We start from the raw sequence: 27,443 nt of genomic DNA, 5'->3' as shown, positions 1-27,443 counted from the left end.
GGTATGGAGGAGAATAAACTTCAGCTTCAAACTAAGTGAGTAAATTACATATTGAACTACAGGTTAGGGGTTAAGATGGTAGTCTTTGGAAGCAGACGCACCTTGGTTCCAATCTTGACCCTGCCTCTTACATAAAGACTATGTAACACTGGCTGGACAAGTCTCTTAACTTCTCTAAGCCTACACATCTCATCTGAAGTAGAAAGAATAATAGCTAATTCATAGGGATATTGTGAGGATTAAATGAAATTAGGCATATGTAAATAATAGCACAGTGATGATGTTTGAAAATGGACTTTCCTTTTTAAAAAAAATTATGACTCATTTTAATCAAAATAATATAACACATAGTTTTAAAAGTCAAATGGCACTAAAATGCATATATATATACATATGTATATATATATGTATATATATATATATACATATGTATATATATAACAAAAATCAGCAGCTCTTTCTTACCCTTCCCCACATTCTGGTCAGTCTACCTAGAGGCAATCATTTGCAACTTTCCTTGCTATATCTTCTGGCATTCATCTCCAAATTCCATCTATTTTATGTATATAGCTTTCTCCTGATAGATGAAATTCAGGGTGACCCTCAAACTAAAAAACCACAATCATTAAAAAATGATTTCTGTTAAACTTATACATCAGAAAGAACATAGAGAAGAAACATACTTTATCTTAGGAGAGTAGTCCAACTCAATTGTAACCTGTGATTAAAGGGTCTCTACTCCTCAGAGTACAAATATGAAATTTCCCCCAATAGCTGCTCTTAACTCTCTTGTGTAGAATCTCCTTTCCCACTTGTTAAGTGTGGCAGATTGACTGCATTAATGACCCCAATTTTTCACACCTCACTATATCCTTGCCCCTTGGCAGTGCCTTCCCACAATGACTCTGAGTTTGGCCTCCAAGAAAAGTTTAAATAGAAGTTTTAAAGAGTGCTTGAGTGCTTCTACTTTCTGTTTTTGGACCCCAACCACCACCATAAGAACAAGCTCAGGCTAACCTCCTGGAACATAGAACTAAGTCAAATCATCCCAAATGTGGCCATCTTAGACAAGCCAGCTCCCAGCTAACCCTGAGCTGACTGTAGACACATACACAAGCCCTGCAGATATCAGCTAAGCCTGTCACAGATCAGAAGAATGGTCTAGCTAATTTATAAGCTTCTCAGAAATAACAAATGGTTGTTTTAAACGACTAAGTTTTTGGGCGCCTGGTGGCTCAGTCGTTAAGCATCTGCCTTCGGCTCAGGCCATGGTCCCAGGGTCCTAGGATCGAGTCCCACATCGGGCTCCCTGCTTCTCCCTCTCCCACTCCCCACTGCTTGTGTTCCCTCTCTCGCTGTGTCTCTCTCTGTCAAATAAATAAATAAAATCTTAAAAAAAAAAACCCACTAAGTTTTATAATGGTTTATTATGCAGTAATACCTAACTGATATATTAAGGATCCTTAAACAACAACTCAGTACCATACTATAACTTTTTAGGCACTTTCAGTTATTAGAATTCTATCCTTCAGACAATTAGAACTCAATCTTATCATTATTATTGTTATTTTGAAGCCTTCAGACTCAAAATCAATTTGAAGCTCTTTTCTCCCTGTGGTTCAACCCATACTCTCTGCAGCTTGGAATGGAGAAATGAAGCATGGTCTTGCTCAGAGGAACCTGCTGTCCCTCAATACTTCTTCCAGGAACCCATAGCTTGAGAATTAGAAGAAGGAAGGACAGTTATCCCCTTGCTTAACTGGGTAGAGTCATGGTACCCTCTCTGCCATTTTGCTGTTTCTTCTCTGGCTGATACTGACTGGCTGTCAGTGTTCCTGCATGTGGCAAGCACACAGCTGCCAGCTCCCTCATGGGGTGACTGTATGGGCTCTTCAGAAGATCGTGCAGGGAAACCGCTCTCTGGACATTGTTCCAGATTGCAACTAAGGCCTAAAGCTGAAGACAAAATACCCTGAGTAACTTATTTTCTATATTTGAATTGCTATGAATAATCTACTAGCCACTGAGACCAGAAACCTGCCTATAAAGATTGCTCTGAGGAACCATTCCTGAAGAACTGGGATCCCCAACCCCATCCCAATATGATAGAGTGACCATGTACCCTCTACCTCTGCAGAGGTCCCTTTACCTCCTGGCTTAAGCAGGACGACAGAAAAATAGGCCAAGCCTAGCTACTCTCTGGAGTGCATACATTAACAGATTAAACGTGCCCTCTCTCCCCGTACTATCACTCTCAATTCCATTTGCCCCTGTTTTAGCAGAAAAGGGCAGACCAGCCAGTCTAATGCTAAGCAAATGTTCAACTAGGCAATGAAGGGACCCTCCTTCTGACTTGAGGGCATCCCATACTCTTTATAAATGGTTCCTTGGACAAGGAAGGAAGGCTTTTGGAGTGGAAGGAAGGAAGGAATCATTCCTCATCACAGACTCTTACACTTCTCCTCTGCTGAATCCTATTCTCATATTGGGATGGGGTTGGGGATCCCAGTTCTTCAGGAATGGTTCCTCAGAGCAATCTCTATAGGCAGGTTTCTGGTCCCAGTGGCTAGTAGATTATTCATAGCAATCCAAATATAGAAAATTAGTTACTCAGGGTATTTTGTCTTCAGCTTAAGGCCTTAGCTGCAATTCTGGCACAAGATAAAAAGGTCCCACTCAACACACTGTTACATGGTTATTTTTAAATCTAAAGTATGCATTAAATTCTACTATACTGCATATCATTATAGAAAAATTCCATTTTTACAGAAATGCCAGTTTTATTAAAAAGACTGCCCTGAAGAGGTTATTTGAATGATACTTATTAACTTTTTATGTAAATTTCATGGTGTTTTCATGGATCCTAATTCACCAATTAAGGGATAAAAGAACACTGGCATTTTAAAAAATTTCTCATAATTTTTCAAATAAAACTTTTCACCTAATAAAGTTCTTTGGACAAATTGTGAATTTTTATTTCTTACAGAAAATCAGAAAATCATTCATTTAACCACTATTTGTGTGTGTACATACTTTCATACTTGGTGATATTCTAGGTGCACTGGGCATATCAGCAAACAAAACAAAGATCTCTGGCCTCACAGACTAAGCTGGGAAAGAGACATTAAACAGTAAACATAATAAAAAAGTAAATTACAGAGCACGTTGGAAGGTGAAGAGTTGTACGAGAAAAAGAAAACATGGAGTAGGATAAGCAAAGTCAGGAGTGAGGATGGCAGGTAGGGAGATCAAGTGGTTCGACATGTTGAAAAGGGTGATAGGAAGGCTGCAGTAAGAAGGTGATGTGTGAGCTCACACATGAACAATGGGGGGGATGATGAGAAGAGGCCAGTCAGCCATACCTGGAAGAGGGATGGTGTATACCGAGGGGCCAGCCCATTTAGAGGCTCCAGGCAGGAATGTTTGTCTAGTGTTTCTCCGGTGTGTTTGAGGAACAGCAAGGAAGTCAGTGTGCCTGGATGGTTGTGAATGAAAAGAAGGGAATAGGAAGTGAAGTCAGAAGAGTAATAAGAAGGATGAGGAAGGAGCAGGTCACGTAGTCTATAGTCTATTATAAATGTTTTGGCTTGGGGCGCCTGGGTGGCTCAGTCAGCTGAACGTTTGACTCTTGATTTCTACTCAGGTCATGATCTCAGGGTCCTGGGATCAAACCCCGCTTTGGGGCTCTGCACTTAGCAGGGAGTCTGCTAGAGGATTCTCTCTCTCCCTCTCCCACTGCCCTTCCCCCTGCTCATGCTTGCATGCACTCTCTCTCTCTCTAAAATAAATCTTTAAAAAAATAATAAATGTTCTGGCTTTTATGTAGAGTTCAGAAGTGATGTGCTATGACTCACATTTTAAAAGGGTTATAACATCAGAAGGCAAGGTTGGAAGCAGGCAGATAGGAAGGTAATCCTAGTGAAAGTTGATGGTTGTTTACACCAGGGTGGGAGCAAGAGGAGATGATGAGAAATGGTCTAATCCTAGATATTATAAAGGTGGAGGCAACAGGACGACCTAATGGACTGAAAGTGGGGTCTGAGAGGAATAGAGAAGGTAAGGATAACTCCAGTAGGTTGAATAATTGGAAAGGTGAAGTAGTTATCAATTGAGAGAAGATTAGTTTGGGTAGTAGTGGGTGAGTAAGTTTGGGAGGCAGAAGATTCAGAGTTTAATTTTGGACATGTTGAATTCAGGATCTAAGAGGAAATATTAAAATAGAAATGTGAAGTAAGAAGTTGGACTGATGAATCTAGAATTCAAGACAGAAGTCTGGACATGGACTATACATGTGGGAGTAATTAGCATTTGATGCAATTTAATAATGACCTCCAGGTTCATGAGAATAGCTAAGAGAATAAGACAGTCCCTGGTGTGATTTCCTCCTGCATGGCTGTTCTACGGAACAGTAGTCATTGATCTCCGTCTGCCTTCTCTCCCATCTAAGTGCATGCCACCATGCCATGGAAGATTTGATGGACGTGGACATGAGCCCCCTGAAGCCCCAGAACTATCTTTCAGTTGCGAACTAAAGGCTGACAAAGATTATCACTTTAAGGTGGATAATGATGAAAATGAGCACCAGTTATCTTTAAGAAGGGTCAATGTAGGGGCTGGTGCAAAGGATGAATTGCACACTGTTGAAGCAGACACAATGAATTATGAAAGCAGTCTAATTAAAGTCACACTGGCAACTCTGAAAATGTCTGTACAGCCAACGGTTTCCCTGCTTGAGATTCTCTCTCTCCCTCTCCCTCTCCTCCTCTCCCTCCATCCCACCTCACCTCTTTCCCTCTCTTAAAAAAAATTTAATTAAAAAAAATAAAGTGAAAACTTGTTTTCCTAAAAAGTAAGACAAGGTTATAGATATGTAATTTCACTCCAAATTTATAAATTTAAAAGAATAATCATTAAAATCCCAATAGGTAAATAGACATATGAGGAAATTCACCAAAACAACCACAACTGTACTAGGGTAGTATGATTTTTTATTATTTTTTCCCCTATATTTTTACAAATATCCATGATAATAATATTGTCTGTAGTTGAAGGCCTTTTCCAAGGCTTTAGAAATAAATAAATAAATAAATAAATAAATAAATAAATAAATAAATAAATAAATAAAAATTTTTCAAGCTCAAATTTCAAGTTAAAAATAACCCATAATAGGTCAGAACACATAGGTGAATTATTTAATGAGAAAGAATGGCTCCCCAGCCAGCAAGATTTGACTGTAATCTGACAGCAACCAAAAGAGAGACTGGCCAGTCATTAAAACTTAAAAAAAAAAAAAAAGAGAGAGAGAGATCAGTGAAGGAAACATTGGCAATGTCCACTGCACAGTTCAAGCGAGAGATTCTTACCCTACAAACCTAAAATTGCAACTTCTCCTCAATGGTAAGACTACCCCTATTGCACAGCAAGATGTATGCCACTCTCAGATTATGCCATTAAATATCTCAGTTTTACAACTACACATGAGAATTTGTATTTATTCTGTGCTCATACAATTGTGAATAGCCCATCTACAAAGCAAAAATGAATCACCATGACAGGAGCATTCTAGTTCACTTGACAATTTTATTTATTATAAATTAATAAATTAGACTCTATATACTCTCTGTCTCTCTCTCTCTGTCTCCCTCTCTGTCCTCCCCCCCATATACATATATATATATATATATAAGCTTTAAAACCTGAGGGTAAGATAATCTTGGGCTTCATAAACTCAACACTGTAAAGATAACTCTCCACAAGGCTTTTTGTTTATTTGTTTGTTTTTAAAGGTTTTATTTATTCATTTGAGAGAGAATGAGAGAGAGAGAGAGCACGAGAGGGAGAAGCAGACTCCCTGCTGAGCAGGAAGCCCAAAGTGGGACTCCAGGATCATGACCTGAGCCAAAGGCAGTTGCTTAACCAACTGAGTCACCCAGGCGCCCTTTTTTTTTTTTTTAAGATTTTATTTATTCATATGAGAGAGAGAGCATGAGAGGGGGACAGTCAGAGGGAAATCCACAAGGCTTTTTGAAATACAGCCTGCCACCCTGCCCAGTAAACTCAAACATCACTGTTAGCCAAGAATGTGCTTTTAATTGTTAAGCATGCAAAATTACTATCACTATTTAAATTTTATTTATAAATTTGTAAAGTATTATAGCTTTTCTTTCTCTGATACTCTTGATAATCTTTAACAGTGATGTTCAAAAATATTTAATTCACAAGTGATACACTTGAACTTGTTCTTCTTGAAATGACTGCTTAAGATTTGTATATGCTTAAGTGACAAATCATATCATAACACACAATAAATTATGAATGAAAAATCTAGTGTAACTGACTATGATTCAATGTTTATTATAAAACACAGCAAGCGGCTCCAAGTGCATTTTTCTCCTAATCTCCAAAGATAAACTAAAAAAAATCTACTTTAGTCTAATCAAGATACTATTTAATACAATATATTTAATCTTTATCTAGTGACATTTGGGCCCAGAAATAATATTTCATTAACTCACAGTGGATGGCTTAAACAAATACAGCATTACACCAAAATTAATAGAAGTAACATGCTCACAACTTCCCTAAAAATGATTATTAATACAGTGACATATAATTTTTTAAAATAAGCTAGAGGAAAAAGAAGAAAAGTTAACCAAAAATTAAGTATTTCAAACCAACAAATGTATGTTACTCACATAAAGAAACATGATATCTAAGAAACCTGTGAAAAATGTCTATTTCTTTTAGTAAACCTTAAAATTGTCATTTAACTTCAGCAAAGAATCTATCTAAGCATATTATATACCCAGAGATCAAAAAAATGGGTGTTTAACATTTCACTTTTGAAATAAAAATCACTAATTCCAACAATTCAATGTATAAATATCACAAAGTGAATGGGTAAGCAAAGTAACTGTATTTAAAATACTAATTCCATTATTTACTCTCTAATTTGATTATGTTTCTGTTAAGAAATATCTAGTTGGGTTTATTTATTATCAGCAAATTTGAGACATGGTGAAGAACTAGTCTTCTCAGATATATATGGAAAGCATTTTTAATCCTCTTTAATAATAGAAATAAAAGAAGTGAAATCTCTTAACAGAATGAGGCTATGCAACTCAAGACGTCATCATCTAACAGAAATTCAATCCCAATTCTCTGTTTAGCTCTCTACTTCATAAAACCCAAATCAAAATTTGTAGAAATAATAGATAAACTTGGAAGACATTATGTTAAGTGAAAGAAACAGTCACTAAAAGATAAATGCTGTATGATTCCACTTATATGAGATACCTAGAATAATCAAATTCAGAGAGACAGTAAGTAGAATGGTGATTACCAGAGGCTGAGAGGATGGGGCAATGGAAATACCCATTAGTATTTAATGGGTACAAAGTTTCAATTTTGCAATATGAAAAGAGTTCTGGAACTTGGTTGCATTAACAATATGAATGTACTTAAGTCTATTGAACGGCACACTTAAAAATGGTTAAGATGGTAAATTATATATTATGTGTATTTTACCACAGTTTTAAAGATTTTATTTACTTATTTATTTGAGAGAGAGAGAGTGAGTGCACGAGTGGGGGAAGGGGCAGAGGGAGAAGCACACACCCTGCTGAGCGGGGAGCCCCATGAAGGGCTCGATCCCAGGACCCCCAAGATCATGACCTGAGCCAAAGTAAGATGCTTAACCAACTGAGCCACCCAGGCACCCAGCCATAATTTTAAAAATAAATTTAAAAATTGTAGAAATAAAAAAAAAATCATAGAAATAATATGTCTTTGAGACTTTTCCTGAGTTCATTCATTAATTTTAATATATAATGAGAAATAGAGTGCACTTGAAGTACCAATAATTTTAAGACAGGGAAAAAAGAAAGCCAAGCTAATTATATTGAGATATGTTATATCACTTTATATATGCTAGAGATGTTTTAAAACAGTATGTACCTGGCTGTGAATTGATAATTGAGGGAGTTAGATGACAGGCACATGTGAATTCATTATACTATTCTTTTTACTTTTGTACATTTGAAATTTTTTTATAAGACATTTAAAATAAAAACAGCTGTAAGCAAAGTGTGAAATTCAGGAGGGCAGAAGTATTGATGGGAATGGCAAGGTACGTTTTCTACCAAGATAGTCTTAAAAGATGGAATAAAGTAAAATACTGAAATATTTTACAATCTATTTTTAAAAATATAAAGTTGATGTAATTAGAATAATGGTAAAGAGTTTTTAGGAAAAGCAATGTGAACTTAACCAGAAAGACTACTGAAAGGAAAGAATTAAAAAATCAACTTAAATTTCTAAGAATAAAATGAAATTGTAAAAATTTACTCTATCTAAATTAGGAAATAAAAGCCCTTTCAATCAGCTGTTCCTAAGCTGTAAAGAAAGTAATCAAAATATTTCTGGTGTGTTGCTACATAAATTTCAAAATATAATCAAGTAGGTTTAACTAAAGATGGAATTAATTGGGGGGGGCCTTTAGTTCTTCTTTAACAATAACATACAAAATAATCTAGGATTAACTGTACAAAATCCAATCTCAATATTTGTAGACTATTTTGTTTACAGTATCTGAGTATCTCTCTTCGTATTTTTGCTATACAAAAGTGAGAGAAGAAAGTTGAAAACCCATGGGAAATTATTTTATCAATAACCTATGAAAGGTCAAATCACAGAACTGAGATACTAAACTAATATACTCATATCTCGTAGGTAAAAACAAAAAATTTAGAAGGCAAGTTGCTTTGAAGTTTTAAACTCTGCACAAATCGCCACTGGGGATCTAAACCTGAAATAAGGCTAAGAACATTTGTAATTATTATTTTTTTTTAAAGATTTTATTTATTTATTTGAGAGAGAGAGAATGAAAGACAGAGAGCATGAGAGGGAAGAGGGCAGAGGGAGAAGCAGACCCCCTGCCGAGCAGGGAGCCCGATGCAGGACTCGATCCCAGGACTCCAGGATCATGACCTGAGCCGAAGGCAGTCGCTTAACCAACTGAGCCACCCAGGCGCCCAACATTTGTAATTATTAATAAAGTTTACGGTAAAGCGTACATTTTGACAAGATAGAAGAAAAGGAAGCCTATATGTAACATACATAAAAGTAAAGACAAAAGTACCAAATTCAAACCTATATGCACATTACCCATATTCAATACATAACAATATTTTGCCACATTTGCTTCTTCTATCCCTGATTTTTTATTTTGTTAAGCTAAATTGGTGTCATCTTATACTTTACTCCATAATCAAATATCTGTAATTGTCTTTAAAAAGGTCCTTTTACAGTTGATTTGTTTGAGTTAGGATCCAAATAAGGGTCACAAATTACATTAGGTTATATCTCTTGAATTTCTTTTAATCTAGAGTATGGTCTGAACTGTTGCCAGTTCAAGAACTAATTGTTGTCAGTCCAAAAACTGTTACCGGTCCTCAAATTCTTTGTTATAGGTTAATGAGATAAACTCAGAAAAGAAAAGTAAGGACTTAGAAACTTTCACAGTAAGTTGACACTCCAAACATCGTAGTGCATGGTCAGTGGACCTATGACCCTGAACCAGGCCGGTGGTCCTAACCCTCCCATGGTGACTCATGAGCTGCACACTAGGACCACCTACCGGTCGCTGCCCAGAAAGGATTTTTTTTTTTAAAGAGAGTGGTGTGGGGGGCAGGAGCAGAGGGAGAGGGAAGAGAGAATGTAAAGCAGGCTCCATGCTCAGCACAGAGCGTGACATGGGGTTTGATCTCATGACCCTGAGATCATGACCTGAGCTGAAATCAAGAGTCAGATGCTTAACTGACTGAGCCACCCAAGCGCTCTCAGAGGATACTTTAAAAACAAAACAAGCTTGGTCTTCAATACCAGATAGTTAGAGATGCAATCCTCTCCTCACTTCTTTACCCAACCATTAACTTTTTAAGGAAATTGAGTCAGTTGTCCTTTAGATTTCTGGATTTCTCTATTTGTTTCCTGTGGTGTCAATTAACTTGGTTCTCTATCACTTGACTTCCTTAATTGATTCTATTCAGCCACAACATTTTGGGCAAGAATATTTCATGGATTGCACTCTGCGATTCATATTATAAAACTTCACCAAATATATAGTATCTGAATGTACTATTTTTAGTAATGCCGTGATTAATCACTAGGGTTCAGGTGATGATAGTTCAATCCCTCCTTTGTAAATTCCCCATCAACCTTTCACCTAATAATTTCATCCACTGATTACTGTCACCTAATTCATTTCATTAGGCATTGAAAAGTAATGATTTTCTTTTTTTTTTTTTTAAAGATTTTATTTATTTATTTGATAGAGAGAGACACAGTAAGAGAGGGAACACAAGCAGTGGGAGTGAGAGAGGGAGAAGCAGGCTTCCTGCAGAGCACAGAGCCCGATGTGGGGCTCGATCCCAGGACCCTGGGATCATGACCTGAGCCAAAGGCAGACGCTTAACGACTGAGCCACCCAGGCACCCCGAAAAGTAATGATTTTCTAATTCTACCATCCTTTCTACATTTATCAGATGGAATTCTGGGGGAAAACAGTTCCCTTATCAAATTAGTCTATTTAGTTACCATGAAATACAGATAATACAGGAAAGGTAAGATAAATGCTTATTTCTTTCCTTTTGATTAACAATTTTCAAACCAAAAATATTTAATGAGTTAGGTTTGGAGATTCTTCTATTCCACTCTCTCCTGTGTTTGTTCATTCTCTATCTCTCTTTCTAACATTATGAACTGATGGGTTTTTAAGATATTTGTATTTCAGAGGTGGCTGAAATGGATGACTCAGTCAGTTAAGCGGCTGCCCTCAGCTCGGGTCCTGATCTCAGGGTCCTGAGATCAAGCCCCATGTCAGGTGCCCTGCTCAGCAGGAAGTCTGCTTCTCCCTCTCCCTCTGTCCCTCCCTGCCACTCCCCCCTCATGTGCACATGCACTCTCACTTGCTTTCTCTCAAGTAAGTAATTAAAATCTAAAAAAAAAAAAAAAGTTTTCATTGCATGCATTCATTGTTGTTTGCCATCTTTTGCTCTTCTTCTTATCCTGGAGGACTCAGTATAATACACTAAAGACCAGCACAGTATATTTGGTGGTAAATAGATTTTCACAGAGTTTTCTGAAAACTTAACTACAATTTCATTTATAGCATTATTTCTAAAATAAAAGATACTGAAAATTTCAAACAACCAGCTAAAAATCATAACCATAATATGGCTTTGCATGTGCCAGAAACTGTGCTAAATTCTTTGAATGTAAATCCTATTTAATCTACACAACTACCATGCTGTATGGTGGCTATTATTTTTATTCCTATTTTATAAGTAAAAAAAATGAAGTTTAGAGACCTTAAGTTACTTCTCCAAAATCCAGCTCGTAAATGGTAGAGTAAGGATTTATAGCCATGTCTAACTCTGAACTCCATGCTCTTAACGAATATCTTTAATATCTAACAGACCATTATGTTAAACAATGGCTCTCAACAAGAGTATACCACCTTCCTGAGGGGTATTTATAAACAAACCTGAAGGTATGAGTGACAAATGTGTACTCTTTAAAGGAGGCTCTCTATATAGGGATAAACAAGATTCTTTTTAAAAATAGCTTCCAGGAAAAAATATAATAAATAACTTTCAGGGGCAGAGGGAGGCATTACAAAGGTATAAAAAGCAACCTTTTGGGGGTAATGGATATGAACACCCTCTTGACTATAGTGAGGGTTCATAGGTCTCACCTATGCATAGCTTGTTGTTTCCCAATTATACCTCAAAAACTATTTTTTTAATAAAAGAAAAATAAATTTCTGGAGCCTATAAAGTAAAACAATAGTATAAGTATTCTCTCCAAACAGTCCAACAAAAAGAATGAGATAAAGACTGAAGGTTTGAAGGAAATAACCAAGTGACTGATTTGTAATTTCCTTCATAAAAGTGGTCCAGCACTGCAGAAATTAAGTGGCAAAAATACAAACCTACCAAAATTCACAAGAGAGGTATCTGCTTTGCCAAGTGCCCCCTTTACTAATTCAGATCAACAGCATGCACTGAAGCAGGGCTGGGTAAGAAACCACAGTTATACCACACACATGCCCAATCCCAGAAATCATCAACTGGCCACCATATCCCACATTTTATTTATCACTAGCATGTTGGGTTTGGTCCTGACTGTTTCTGAAAAATGTTTTTTAAGTAGTTGCCAATATTTGAAAATGTAGAGATTTCTCCCCGCCCCCAATCTTTTGGGGGGAAATATCTTTACTTTTCTTGAAAGGTCTGGTAACCCTTGGGTCCACGTTCCCAACCTGGCAAGAGGACAAGCACTCTGCTCAGCACAGGCCTTAGGACTCAGTGTCCATATTGTCTTGTACATGGCAGCTTGATCCATTTATGTTACCATGCCTGGACTCCAAGGCTTTTGAGTTTGTGGTCCTTGCCCTAAGGTTACAAAGATTTTCTCTAAACAGTGTTTTGTTTGTTTTGGTACTATCTATGGGCTCATCTCCACATTAAAAACAAAAACAAAAAAACAAAAACAAAAAAACCTGCCCTTAATTAGAGGTGCAATTCCAACTCCAAAGGGTAGGTAACTTTCCTAACTGAGCAGGCAGTAGCAACAAACAAGAAGCCAAACACAGCCATACCCATCCCTGAAGCAGAGGCCGGACAAGAATAAAAACAAATCCTGGAAACTAGTTCTTGGCACACTAGCTTCAACAAATTCAGTGAAGAAATTTCTAACAGATATTTCTATTATTATGAATCTCCCTCCTGGAGACCCTCCCCAGCAACCCCCAACAGGCATGCGCACGCATACACACATACACACACACACACACACAATCCCATCTCCCTCCCTAACCTTTTCCTCCCCCATTCTACTAGGTCACTGAAACAGTAACTAGAGTATCTATTATTCTACCTCCAGCTTAAGACAAAAGAAGATTTCTTTTTAAAAAAAATTTGTGGAAAGGAAAGGAAAAGTTTCTCAGGAATAACCATACAAATTATTACAGGTCAAAAGGGATCAGAAACCTACATTCATTCAATGAATAAACAGCCAACATTTAAAAAAAAATCATTATATATCAGAAACATTGATATTAAAGTCGGGATGGGGACGCCTGGGTAGCTCAGCCAGTTAAGCAGCTGCCTTCAGCTCAGGTCATGATCCTAAGATCCTGGGATCAAGTCCCACATCGGGCTCCTTGCTCAGCAGGGAGCCTGCTTCTCCCTCTACCTGCTGCTCCCCCTGCTTGTGCTCTCTCTCTCTGATTATAAATAAATAAATAAAGTCGGGATGAAGGCAATAAAACATGAATAAAGAGGAATAAAAACTCAAACACAATAGCAAACAAAATTATGAAATACTCAGGAAAAAGATTAATAAAAGGTACTAATAATAAAGTCATGTTATCCTGGAGCAGGAGATGCCTTAGGGGCTTATGAACTGTCCAATCACTAACTTAAAGAGTGGGGCTGGAGTCTCCCATGATACCCCCCCACTCCCGCCCCATGAAAGCTTAGCAGGCACATGACCCAAAGGGAAATCATGGCTTCTCTCTCCGGTGACACCATGGATCGGATCAAAACCCGCATTTCCCTGCCCTACTTCTGAATCATAGGAATCAGCTCAAAAGTATTCACATTTCTCAGAGTTCATATAGCAAATAGAGCCAATAAGCAGAAAACAGGGAATCACCACTTTTTTAGGCATCAGATTAAGATATCAAGTAGAGAAAATTTATCCTCTCAGAAAATTATCTCAAGGGACTCTTAAAGAGCTTTTGGCAGAGAATCCTTACTAAGTGTATGTATGGAAGTAGATGAGTCCATAGACCTTTTACATTATTATTACTGAATAGAACCAAAAGAAAGAATGCCTTGGAATGTGTTTATATCAGTAAGAAATTTCCAATTAATTCATTCTTCAATATTTCAGACTTTGTGATTGTTTGACTATGGTTTGGTTTCAGGATTATCTTTCCACTCTCTGGACAAAAGTACTTTCCTAAGAAAATTAATAGTGTAAATAAATGGTTTGAAGCACCACAGAAGCATCTGTTTACATTCAGATAATTAATATGCTAAGCATTCTTATCTATTAAATTAAAGCAGGTCACCTAAGGACTTTTCTAGATAATACTTCATTAGCCTAATTATAATGAGTATATATAGTTGAAACAATAAAATGGACATCTTTTTTAAAACATTCTTCAATTTAAGCCTTTTACTAAATCAAGCTAGCTTTCAAACATTAGTTTCAATTACTGAGGTTTTTTTTAAAAGATTTTTATTTATTTATTTAACAGAGATAGAGAGAGAGCACAAGTAGGCAGAGCAGCAGGCCGAGGGGGAGGGAGAAGCAGGCTCTCTGCTGAGCAGGGAGCCCGATGCAGGGCTCGATCCCAGGACCCTGGGATCATGACCTGAGCTGAAGGTAGCCGCTTAACCAACTGAGCCACCCAGGCACCCCTCAATTACTGAGGTTTTATACAGCCAAAAAAAAAAAAACAAAAAAAACTTCATTAAAATAGAAAATAAAAGTTTCTGTTCTTACCTTCGAAGTTCTCCATTCCCAGCCATCACCTATCTGCCGTGAATGTTTAATGAATTCTGCACAAAAACGCTGGAATGTTTTTTCTCCAAAGAACTCATCTTCTTCCATACTAATTGATAACTGCAATATAAAAACTAAGTGTAAGCATGAACTGTAGAATGAATGCTAAAAGGAATTCTGCTAAATCACTTACTTCTTTAAACAAACCAAAATTTGGGACATAGAATGGAAAATATCTTCACAGCCATTCCAAAAAAGTGCTATGTTTCCATCTTTCTCACTCATCCCCATTTCTTAATCAGAAAGAAAATGTGATCAACATGAAAACTTAAAACCTAGATTTATAACAAATACACATCTGTGGTTCAAAAAGTTAAATCTGTCCATAAATTTAGTTTCAAGAGCTTAATTTCATCTCACTTCTTCTAAGCTAATGCTTCCAAACAATCTCCTCAGAGCTTCCTTCTCTACTTTCTACCTTACTTTGCTCTTACATAGATAGTGTGGCAGTGCTTAGTAGATCTGCACTGTTCTTCACACTTTATTAGGAAGTTCAACTCACTAACAAGTGATGTTCTAAAGCCCGAAAGTTTTGTTTTGTAAGGTTATGATCATCTAAGCAATTTCCTACTTTATCGAATCTACAAATGTAACAAATCAAGGAATAGCCACATATTTCTTATATAAATCCGTCCAAACCATGAACCATTGTTTATAAAAAGAGAATTTTAGAGCTAAAAGGAAACTGGTAAATTATATAGTTTAAGACCCTTGGTGAGAAAAGTTTGACCAAGTGAATTCCTACATTCTCCTCATTGGTGATAAGCATCATCAGGAAAATTAGCACTTGTTGATTGCTTACTATGTCGAGCACTAAGCTAAACACTTTACCTCCCCGTTTAATCCTCACACAACCCAAAGACTGCTGTTATCCCCATTCCCAAAATGAATAAAAGAAAGTAATCTGCTCAAGCAATGCAAATGAGAAAGGATTCAAACCCCAGTTTGGCTACCAGGCCAATGATCTGTCTATACTAGCTGATTCTCAGTACAGTGTTCTTTCTGATTATTCAAATTTAGTATGACCTATAGAAGAATTTGTTCATTCACCAAGAAACACATACTGAATATCTACAGTAGGTACTGTGCATAGGTGAAGGTTAGACATACAAAATGAAAAATATATATATATATAGTCCTTGCCTTGTAAGAGCTCACATTGTAATGAAGGGAGATAAGCAATAAAAATCATTACAGTAGAAACTCTCTTAACCAACCTCCATTCAACCAACTTGCCAGGTTAACCGACATAATATCCATTCCCTCAGTAAACACTGATGTCTACAACATGCTGATCACGAGCTCCTCTGCTCCCATCAGTTGAGTTTATATTCACAAATTTGTATATTATAAATACATGCTTTAATTAAATGCTACATAAACCAAACCAATAAAATACAAGTAAAAAAGAAAAACAACTGTTATTTCTATGATTTCATGCCTTGGAAAGACTTTATAAAGGTAAGTCTCCATAAGAAAAACAATTACTGAAGTAGGTATGGACAATGCAACTGAAAAGATTGGTGGGGAAAAAAAACCATACAAATCCAGGATTCCACGCTCAGATTGCTACACAAATAGCTTGAGTTCTTTCTTTTAAACCCAAACTGGAAATCTAGAGGATGCATTCTGGGTTCAGTATATTCGTGAAGTAACAATGAATTCCATTCAAGTACACATACTCAAAGAAAATCCCTTGGTCATACATGAGACAATTGACGAATGTATTTCTGTTCTAAGTTGAAATAAAATGTTTCATGTCTGCATGTATTTTTTTTTAACTCTAGCTTTAACCAACTTTTTCGATTAATTGTTCAACTCTCAATCCTGACAGCATTGGAAAACAGGACTTCTGTTTAAAGTATATACAAATGATTAAGTCCCTTACCAAGAGGGGATAGAGTAGGATGGTATGTGGGGTGGGCGTGAAGATGAATCTTTAAGGTATGTAAGAGTTTTTGTAGTGCAGATTGTCAGTGGGTAAAGCACAGGGTTAGGACAGTGGTCCAAGCAGGGAGGATGGTATGAACAAAGGCAAGTTAGGGTGTAGAGAACTCCAAGTCTGATCTCACAAACAGTGCAGGAAGTGTAGGCAGATATAGTTTAGTCACATGCAAGTTAAACTTGTCTGCCCTCTATTGGAGCAGAATGCCTGTGGTACGGTTTCAAAGGCACAAGATTGAAGAGTAATAAACTTTTTGAAGGGAGACTTATGTGCCATGCAAGAGTTTGGACTGGAAGGTTGTTATGATTACCGTTAGCAATACTCAGCTCCCCAGGAACCAAGAGGGAGCTGCTCTGAGCACACATGCAAAGCTGAGGTTTTGCTGGGTTGATTCAGTGGAAGGATAAAGGTAGAAGAAGAAATAAAATATGCTAGTGAGAATAGCTCAGAGTTCCAGATTAGGTAGGAAAGTAAAGATACCAAGAGAAGGTTGAAGGGGCTCGGAAAACATGGTAGTATCAAAGAATATTAGGTAACAAAACGGGCTAAGAACAACCATAGTGAAAGGAGGGAAAAGGAAGACCAGAAGACATTGAGACTTTAGAATTCAGGAGGTCTCAGCAAGTATATAAAGTAACTTACAGATAAAGGTCACTGGAGCTCAGGACGTTTAGAAAAATATGAGGCTTATGTTTGCCGTTTTCCACATGGATGCTGAAGTCACTTAGAATTATCTGGAGAGTTGGTGGGGGTGGAGAGCTCTTTAAAGAAGATGGAAGATCAAATGAGAGATTTGTAAATGACAAGGGACAAATGGTAGAAGATGGGAGAGCCCAGAGATGATAAGCGATACATGGTGTATAATGCTAAATCCATCAAGAATAATCACTAATAAACTAATACAAGTGATCCTGATGAGCCAAAACACAGCCTTGGATTCCTTCTCAAGATGGTGCTAAAAGCAGCCACTACGAGTGAATAGGGATATGTGACACTACCAGTGAATATGTGAGGAAAAAAAAAAAAAAAACCTAGCTCGCTGTATCTGGTAGAGCTGAATTTCATAGGATATAAAATTCCTCAAAAGATCTTCGAAGGATCCCCAAAGGAGCAGGGATATTTACATGAGGCTAGAGAAGCAGTGACCTAAAATTTGCTCTGGGGAAGTGGGGGCTACCAGCAATCTTCATACCCTAAAATTTGTAGGGTGGAGGAAGGAGCAGCTTCCACTCAAAGAGTTTCAGTTTTTGTTTGTTGTTTTTTGTTTCAAAGCCAAATTTCCTTTAAAACTAGTTAGTGGAAGCATTGACCTGTGAAGATGTTAACACCATGTGAGATGTGTAAACTGATCCACACTATATCCACTCGCCACCCCCACCCTAGAGATTCACAATATACACTGTGATGGGGAAACTATTAACTCAGGGTTTCCTGACTCTTTTGACCATAAAATTCTTTTTCTGGGAACACTTAACTTATTTCACAGAATGTAGTAAAGACAATAATGGGTTAAGGATTTAGATAAGTCTGTTTACTAGGGATGTGTGCTCCTGAGATCACAATGGAAAATCTGAGAGGGTGGGAGAACAGGTTTGGGAAAAGAAAGCACCAAGTACAGGAATTCTAAGTATATAAGAGACAACAAAATGCAGGGGCTTCTACTGAGGCAGTCATCAAACGTTTCAGGTATGTGAAAGAGATCTTGGGTTACACACCGAATCCTGGTTAAGGTGCTTCAGTGCAGACACAAGTTGAGAAAGTGACATCTAAGAAGATACTAAAAGGAAGAAGAGAAGCTAACTTAGCAAAGCAGAGAGGCAAAGGAATAGAATGTACAAAATCTGAATATAAGGGGAGCTCCGGTAATCAAAGAACCCTTGCTTGACTGAAATACAGAGGTAGAGGAAGGGTACTGGAAGAACCACTGCTGATGAGAAAGGAGAGCCTGCTAGCCTGAGGGCTCAAAAGGGTTTTGAGAGTGGGAGTAAACGGATCAGATTTGCATTCTGGCTTCCAGTGGAGCCTACAGGTCCTACCTGACTAGATGAACACCTGTTAAAAGTCTCTTGCAATAATCCAGGAAAGACAAAATGATTCCAAACAGAGCCAAAGACTGGAAGTAGGGTAGAAGGCGGAGGGATTCAATAGACATTTTGATAGTATACTCATTACAACTGGTGGATCCTGGTAGGTGAGGGATCTGTGAGAGAAAAGATTCAAGAAAGATTCCCTGCTCTTTGCCGTAGGTGGTGGTGCACTGAGCAAGAACAGGTTTGGGGAGTGAGATGGACTTAATTAAATCATATTGTTTTGGAGTTTGAAATACCTTTGGAATACCCATGTGAAGAGAATCTAGCAGGCATTTTGAGATGGATCTGGAACTCAGAAAGAAAGAGAAATCTGGGCCGGAAATATTAATTCTAAATCAACGTTATATAGATAACAGAACACATTTGATCACTCAGGGGGAGGATACAGAAGTAGATTAGGAAGACCAAAATGGAGCAGTCAGAAAATTAGTTTTTCCATCTATACAATGACGCTGACATATACTGAGAGATACTAAATCAAATGAAAATTGAATTTAATTCATAAAAAAATACTAATACATTTTGGCATATTTTATAAATTCCAAACGAACCCTTACTTAACAACAAAATTGAACTAAAGTAAAAACATTCCATTCCCGAAGCGCCCTGGTTACTTGAGGTTTACTGAACTATTCAAAATGTTATTCGAAACATAAAACTTCACTCAATAGCCACAGTTTATCTAATTAACAGCACTGTGCCACTAACAAGATGACAGCACATCAAAGCACTAATTAATATTTGGCTGAATACTTTTAAAATTATCTAAGCACTGGGCTTTGCTGAAGGATGTTACATATAATAATATAAACACGGCTTGATTACAAAATTAGGAACTATATTATATTAAAATGATATCCATCTCAATTTGAATCATCGTAATATGCCATAATGAAAATATCACTGAATAATTATTGTCTCTTTGCTCAAGTAAGAATATTTCAACTCATTAAAAATGAAAATATAATACAATCAACATTTTCATACATACTTTTCAATATATAATACAATATATAACACTCTCTGGTCCTCTACCAAATTCACAGACTAGTAGAGGCAGAAATTAGAATGTTAGAATTTCCTACTATGAGATGGCTGAAATTATGGTCAAATATGGAAATAACTTGGGGCACCTGGGTGGCTCAGTGGGTTAAGAGTCTGCCTTCAGCTCAGGTCATGACCCCAGGGTCCTGGGATCGAGCCCGGCATCAGGCTCCCTGCTTCGCGGAAAGCCTGCTTCTCCCCATGCTTGTGCACTCTCTCTCTCTCAAAAAAAATAAAAACTTAAAAAAAAAAAAAAAAAGTGGAAATAACCACAACTTCAGTTTAAGCAAAAATGGCAAGAATTTATTTTGCAAATGTAAAACCTCTTAGACCTGCCTCCATTTCCAGGCTTAAGCTATCTCAAATTCAGACTAGAGATGACAACAGAACACAAATGAACTTTCAGTAAAAAGACTAATTCCAATTCTCATCTCATTCTAAACAATGAACCTCTCATTTCTTATTACAAGTAAAAGTTAGAAATGAGTTCAAGCTCTTTCATGCCATAAAATATAAGTTGTTAATGCATCTATTTTGCTTGAGTTTTACTCCTGCTGGAAAGCTATTCAATTTTTTTTTTTTAAGCTCAAACAATCAAAACCTTCTTTTAACTACTTCAGCAGAGGCTACAGATGGGAAGGTAGAATAATTTTTCTCCCCACCGAGTGAAAGCAGTCTTTCTAAACTAGAGGTTAGCCCTAAGACTAGACAGTGTGAAGCTTATTCTGCTGCTACTAATTATCTTTTCAGAAAACAGCCCCTGTAAATTCTAATACTGTGTATAATCATTGTTCAAAGCATCTTTCTTAATTAAAAACAATGTTTTTCACTACCATTCTCCACTTTTTTTATGTGCTTTTTAATCTAATGTGTGGGGAACTGATTCTTTGTGTTTATTTAATTTTATTCTATTTTATTTTTGGTCAGAGACACTTCTTTTGATGAACCTATAAATCAATGTATATCAGAATCATAGTGAGACTAAAACACTTAAAGAAATATAAATTTCCCCAGAACTTAAGATCACTTACAAAAAATGTGCTTACCACAGAATATACTATGAATACCTTTAAACATTAAAGATAATTTTCAACTAATAAAAATAGGCAATTTCCTCTACATGTGTCCCTCCCTGTAACAATTCCATATTATTATAAATTTAGGTTTAGACTCTTTCCTAAGAAAACAAAAAAAAAAAACATGCAATTACTAGCTAGGGAGATAAACTGAACCCAATACCTTTATGAGAATTTGGCTTGAATTCATTTAGATAACCACTTACCTAGCAGGGTCCTTGGGCAGTGATCCTCAAATTTCAGAGAGCAAAGCAGAAGCCAGGGTACAAATTCAAATGTGGAATCTAAGGCCCAGGCCAAAGAGATTACCTGATTCTGAAGTCCCCCAAACAAACATTTGTAATTTGCACCAGACATACTTTTGAGGAAGGATCATGCTAGGAAATTGTGACAAAAGATGGATTGTTTTGATAGGGCTAGTGAGTGACCTGGATTTCAAGGCATTTGACAGTCTGGATGAGGCAGAGCACGGATAGACCCAGTAATCCAGTAAATAGCACAGGGAAGCAGCAAAAGGGAGAAAGTTTGGCTCAGTCTCGACAGCAACTAACCAGTAAGCTCAACACTCCCTCCTTCCCTTCCCAGTGAAATATATATCCCAAATAAAGTTTAAATGGTATACAACATTATACCTGGACTGGAACTGAAGAATGTTAATTGGTAGCTTGATGCTTGTTGCAGCCTCTGCAGCAGGAGGTCCAGTTAGGAAGAGCATACAGAGGCATCTCACTCTGCCCATTCTATATTTCCTTCAAAAAAAAAAAAGACCCTGAGGTGCCCCCTCCATTACTGGCTTCCAAGCCCATTGCTAATTCTTTTTCAAGGCAGTTCTCTCTCAATAATAAAATGTTCATGGCCAGAAGTGGAAAGGTGAAGCCAAGTGGAGCAATGCATACTACACTGTGAAGTCAGCAACAGGAGGCTATGGGAACAGGATGAGCCCTCAGAAGATTACAGTCTCACCACTACCTCTTTCCCTGCAAAAACTCAAAAAACTATAAACCGTTTCAAATCATACAGAAACACTCCCCTTGTTATAGACAAAGGACTGAAAAATTAAACAATAGCCAAGGAAGACCTCTTCTGAGTACAGAAAGATCTATCATTCAGAAATCTGGTTGTACCTTTCCAAAGAGTCTCCTACCTCACATGTAGATGAAGAGTCCTTCAGCACCTAGAGGTAGTGAGAGTGACGCAGAGAGCTTGCTCACTCTGACAAGAGTGAACAATACCATCCCTACATACGTCCCTCTTCTGTCAAGGTAAGAAAATCAAGAACATCAATAACAGCGTGGGAGCAAGACCATGCTCTTCAACCATAACAAAGAAGAACACCGCCATATAGAGGAAGAGAGAAAGCTTGCTTCTATAGCGGGCTTACACTGGGAATCAGGAGAAAAACTCGGAAATTATCTACTTTACGTTCCCAACTGAAAAAGACGAAGGGAAAAGAAAAACACAGCCTCTAAAAGCAAGAGATGAGGTGGGAAACAACAGCTGAGAGTAAAAAAGAAACTGGATAAGAAAAAACTGGAAGGGAATTCAAATATATAATAATAGTAAAGATTTAAATTCTATATGAGAGGCGATAGAGATAAGTACAGAAGCTGGAAAAAATCTAAGTAGTATTTTAGCATATACATGTGAGATGCTCTCCAAACACAGAAGAAAAAGGACCAAGATGAAAACAAAGCATATTGATTGATAGGGAGGACAAAAAATACAAATCCAATCTACAAATAACTGGCATTTCTGAACTGAAATCATAAGCAAACATACCACTGAAAAATTATTCCTGAGCTGGGAGAAAAAAAAAAAAAAAGATCAAACATATTTACTCTTCTAAATTGAGAGGATTCACTTTATTTCTGAGAAAAATGTTGGAAAAACAACAACTATGCCCAGAGGTAGCCTAGTGGAATAACGTAATTTAAAAAAGAAAAAGAAAAAACAAAGATGCAGGCAGATAAAAGAGTTTACCTACAAAGGAACAAAAATTTGGGTAGCCTCCACCGCAGGAACACCAAAAGTCGACAGAGGAATGTCTAAACATCTGAGAATTTCTGACTTACAAGTTTGTATCTTAGCACCTACAGCAAAGTTAGGCACACATATAAACATTACATAAAAGTTGTAATGAATAAAAGAAAAATTAAAAATTTTAAGTGAATTTATTTTATATATCTCTACCTCTCTATAGTAAATTTCTTCAACTTTCAAGCTTATTTACCAATTGGTCTTTTCCCACCCAAACAACAGATTTAGATGACATCTAATCTTTTTGATACCAGTGTCATTATTTTTATAAGATTATCATATTTTTATATAAAACTAGACTTCTCTGCAAGCACATAAGTGAAACTGTTCCACCACTGCTGATGATTTAAACTGATCCACCAACTCTCGTTACTTTTGGGTTTTTTGTGTATCTTTTTAAGATTTATTTATTTGAGACAGACAGACAGACAGAAAGCACCAGCAGGAGGGGCAGACGGAGAGAGAGAGAATCTCAAACAAACTCCGTGCTGATCACAGAGCCGGACACGGGGCTCAGTCCCAGGACCCTGAGATCAGGACCTGAGCCAAAACCAAGAGTTGGACACCTTACCAGCTGCGCCAGCAGGAGCCCCTCTTGTTACTTTTGAATAGTGAGTGTGACTTGAACTAACTCTCGTCTGCACGTACACTAATTAGGCCAGAGCCAGGAACTGATGGTGTGTGAGTCTGGCCGAAGTTATTCAACAAAAAAGAAGATTCAGAAAAAATCAGCACTGTATCAGAAACTACAGACTCAGTGCTACTCTCAAAATAGATGATAGAGCGATGCATTTTTAAAATATACTACCAAGTGCCATTAAAAAAAATAGTAGTTGGACATTTTTTAATGAAAGAGACATTCCCCTTTTCTTCTTACAAAGTCTTTGTTAAAAACTAATGTACCGGGCGCCTGGGTGGCTCAGTCGGTTAAGCGACTACCTTCGGCTCAGGTCATGATCCCAGGGTCCTGGGATCGAGTCCCACATCGGGCTCCCTGCTCTGCGTGGAGCCTGCTTCTCCCTCTCCCACTCCCCCTGCTTGTGTTCCCTCTCTCGCTGTGTCTCTGTCAAATAAATAAATAAAATCTTTAAAAAAAAAAAAAACAACTAATGTACCTTCTTATTTCCACAAGCTTTCATTCATTCACCCAGCACCTACAATATCCTAGAACTTTGCTCTGTGTGTCCTCAAAGGAAGGAATATCAAATATTTCCTAGGAAAATCAGAGAAGACGCTAAAAGAAGGAGTCTGGAAGACTTGAATTCAGTTCTTTAAGAACTTATATGTGAATAAGGGCTTACCAAGTAGAGACAAAGCCATGCCAAAAAGATGGAAGAGCTCCTCAACAGAGGGCCTGATGCTAAGTTTTAAAAATAAAATGGCAACACTTGAGCATAAATTGGGTAGTAAACTACAGGCAGATATGGTCCAGTGTTTCCCAACATTAGGAGGGATCATTCTCAAAGGAGTTATCTGGAAATGAGTGAGATCATAGTGGGATGTCACAAAGAGGAGGAGTTATAGTTTGCCACTGCAATTTAGTGCTCAGGGACCAGATACAATGAGCATCCTACAATATACGAGACAGCCCCATACAAATGCCAGTTGAGCTCCCTTTAAGAAACAAAGTAGGTTAAAACTTAACAAAGTCTAGAAAACTTAACCATAGTGTTTCTTAGTGCTTTGAAATCTGAGATCACAACCTGCATTTGACTCAATAAATATTTACTTCCAAGAAAGCTGTGTTTTTCCTGAGAAGTGGTGTGCTTCCTTCTTTCCTTTGGCTACCAAGAAGCTGAGAATTTAGTCTATGGGGAGGTGGGCAAGCTGGATGAAGGAAAGCAGTTTATTGATAACCCTAAAACTCTAAAGAAATTCCATTTAAAGCAGTGGGCAATAAGAAACCTTTGCAGGTCCTTGAGCTAGTGTAGAGATGATTTTAAAAGTTTTCTCTGAAGGCTATTACACGACAGTGATATGAAATAACCCTAACCTCAAAGCTAATCTTAGATTAGTAAAGTACTCTTCCTGGGTTTTATAAGCCTATGAGATCAGCACTTCAAGGCCTGAGGTACCAGATTCTTTAGAGGTGCCTCTGGTTTTGCAGTTTTCAGCAACCTCTCCCTAATCTGGATGCTTTCAGGTAGTGTTTATTCTCCATTCCCCTACTTTCCAATAGTTCCATACCCAGTCTGCTGAGCCCCTGAAGACATTTGTTTTCAACACATAATCATTAAATAATCTCTACGGCACTTTGTTGTTGTTATGGTTCCTGACTATGTTTATGATTCAAACACTGCCTCCAGGGTCCCAAACACATTTCTAGGCTTCAAAGATATTAATAATCAAATCAAACCCAGACTTAAACAATCTACTTATGTAAACTTTACCTGACATATTTTTCCTAAAGGGTTGCTTATCTTTCTCAGAAATTTATAAGCATTAAGAACTACTATCAATTTATAATTTGTCATAAAACATTATGCCCAACTTGATTGCCTCACAATGTAGCAGTGTCTCACTGCTTTATTAAATAAAGGGGGAAAAGAAGTGGCAAAGGGAGAAGGTAAAGAGAAATAATCTTGTAATAGTCTATATCCAAATGAATCCAGTGTAGAACTAGAAACTGTTTCCACTAACTTCAATTAAAATACCAGTAACGATTTTTAATCCTTGTAATTACAATACCTTAACTTGAATTTCTCAATGCTCAACATTTCTTTTTTGATTAAATTTTCATTTTGTAAATGTTTCCTTTTGTCCATATTTGACTCTTCAGAAGCAAGAAGTTAAGGATTCTACTTGGGGTCCTCTAATGTTGCTAAGTACTACAAAGGGCGTATGTTTTCCAATTCTAAAAAGTATAAACTTAAGCTTTTGCCACTCAAGAGTGAGGCCACTGTTAAACTGTAATTTTTTTCAGTTATAAACATGATTCACCCAAAGGGAGCCTGTGGCAAAGATTTACTGAATTCATGATGGAGCAAGCTGAATGGTAAAAATTATAAAAATCTTGGAAATAGGGCAATAAAATCACAATCTTCAGGAGTGTTTTTTTCTCCCAGTCAGAAATAATTTGCATCTCCATTACACACACACACAAAAGTAACTGCTGGGCCTGGGCCCTAATCAATACTATGTCCGGCAAGAATATAGTCCCCTAGATAATTAATTCATCCTCAGGTGGGCCTCTTAGACAAGGTTCCATTCTCAGCTATTCTTTTGCTTTTCCTAGATGTTTATAATTTTTGCCATCATAAATGTTTCTATAAATCAGTTAACTACCCCCCAACTCGTATTTCACATACTGTGAGTAGATACGTCATTTGGGAGAAGAAAAATTGTTGGCTATAAATATTAACTTATTCCTCCTGATTCTTAATGAATCTGAAACCCCTTCAACTTAAGTGGGACTTGGCCACTGGAATCACCGACAATTTAATACCCTTTGTTTCAAGGTTACACGGACAAAGACTTGCTATCCCTGCGCAGGTTTTAAACACAGGGCAGTGGACTACCCACGTTGTGCGTGAGCGCTCCGTAGTGGCCCAAGAGGGCCGGTCACACTGGGTGCGGGCCTTCCTTCCCCCTGCGACCCCACCCCTCACCCCCCATCAGCTCGCCCCAAGACCGCCGGGACACGGCCTATATTTCACTGGCGAGAGCCCCGATTCCCAGTCTTTTGTTCAGGGCTGGGCTATTTGCCGCCTACCCGCACCCGCCCTTCCTCACCATCCCAGGAGTGGGATGAGGACCGTGCGGGAAGCAGAGCCGGGAAGAAGGGCCAGCAAAGGCTGTGGGAATACTCACCCCGCTCCGCTCGGCCCCTGACCCCGCCGCCCAGCCTAGCGCAGGCGGGGCAACGGAGCAGGGGGAGGGGAATCGGGGTGAGGTGCCCATCGCTCTGCCAGCTGCCGTCCAGCCAGCGGCCCCAGGGAGGAGAGTGTGATGGGCTACCAGGGGCCACGGAGACGATGGTAGACGAGCGGAACGAACACGCAAAGAGGCCCACCAAGAGAGAGGCCCAGCCCTCCCGCAGCCACCGCCAGCGCAGCCACCGCCAGCGCAGCCACCGCCACCGCAGCGACCGAGTCGGAGCATGCGCACTAGCACCTCCCGCGCACCACGGGGCCAAGCTCGCGCGGGTGGCTGACGTCGCGGGCCGCGCGCGTAGGACCCGGGCCAGGGGGCGTGACCTTCCTGCCGCCCGGGACCATAGAGCGAGGCACCGCCCCTCATCTCACTGGCCCCAGGAACTGAACGCGGGCTGTGCTCTCTGCGTCCACAAAGGCGGCAAAAGGGAGGTGCGGCAGGCAAGCCGAAACCTGGGAGAGGGGGATGCCGGCGTTTTTAACGGTCGCTGTACCCTTTCTTCCAACAAATAGCCAAATATCTGGGAAATAAATGAGTGACTAATGGAGAAAAGGTAGAGCGAGAACCTTCTCCGAGGTTGGAGAGCCAAGCCGGCTAACATACATACACTGTATAACTGTTGTAAGCACTGCAACAATTAAGCACAAACACGACTCCCTCCTTTAAAACGTAAGGACTGAGGTAGAAGTTAGCAATTCGAGAATTACAATAGTACCATCTGTGGCACAAAGCTCAGAAAAA

General features: G+C 38.3%; 1 protein-coding gene across 5 annotated transcripts in view; it reads right to left on the bottom strand.

The window, feature by feature from the left end:
- ATG10 (autophagy related 10) overlaps nt 1–26,848 on the bottom strand; it is a 227,760-nt gene extending 200,912 nt beyond the window's left edge. For 3 of the 5 annotated variants that reach the window (XM_021699648.1, XM_021699657.1, XM_021699624.2), the window contains exons 1-2: nt 26,562–26,586; nt 14,578–14,697 (exon numbers count right to left, since the gene is read on the bottom strand). In XM_021699648.1, coding sequence (XP_021555323.1) covers nt 14,578–14,697; nt 26,562–26,564 — 123 coding nt within the window. In that variant the 5' untranslated portion in view covers nt 26,565–26,586. Of the gene's footprint in view, nt 1–14,577; nt 14,698–26,561; nt 26,587–26,639; nt 26,667–26,841 lie in introns of those variants that run through there. The other 2 variants (XM_021699641.2, XM_021699633.2) reach the window with 2 other exon arrangements.
- Between the last annotated feature and the right edge of the window lie 595 nt (nt 26,849–27,443).

This window comes from Neomonachus schauinslandi, chromosome 7, assembly GCF_002201575.2.
Source record: "Neomonachus schauinslandi chromosome 7, ASM220157v2, whole genome shotgun sequence".
NCBI lineage: Eukaryota > Metazoa > Chordata > Mammalia > Carnivora > Phocidae > Neomonachus > Neomonachus schauinslandi.
The sequence above is the reverse complement of the archived record's forward strand: the minus strand, read 5'-3'. Positions and strand labels throughout refer to the sequence as shown.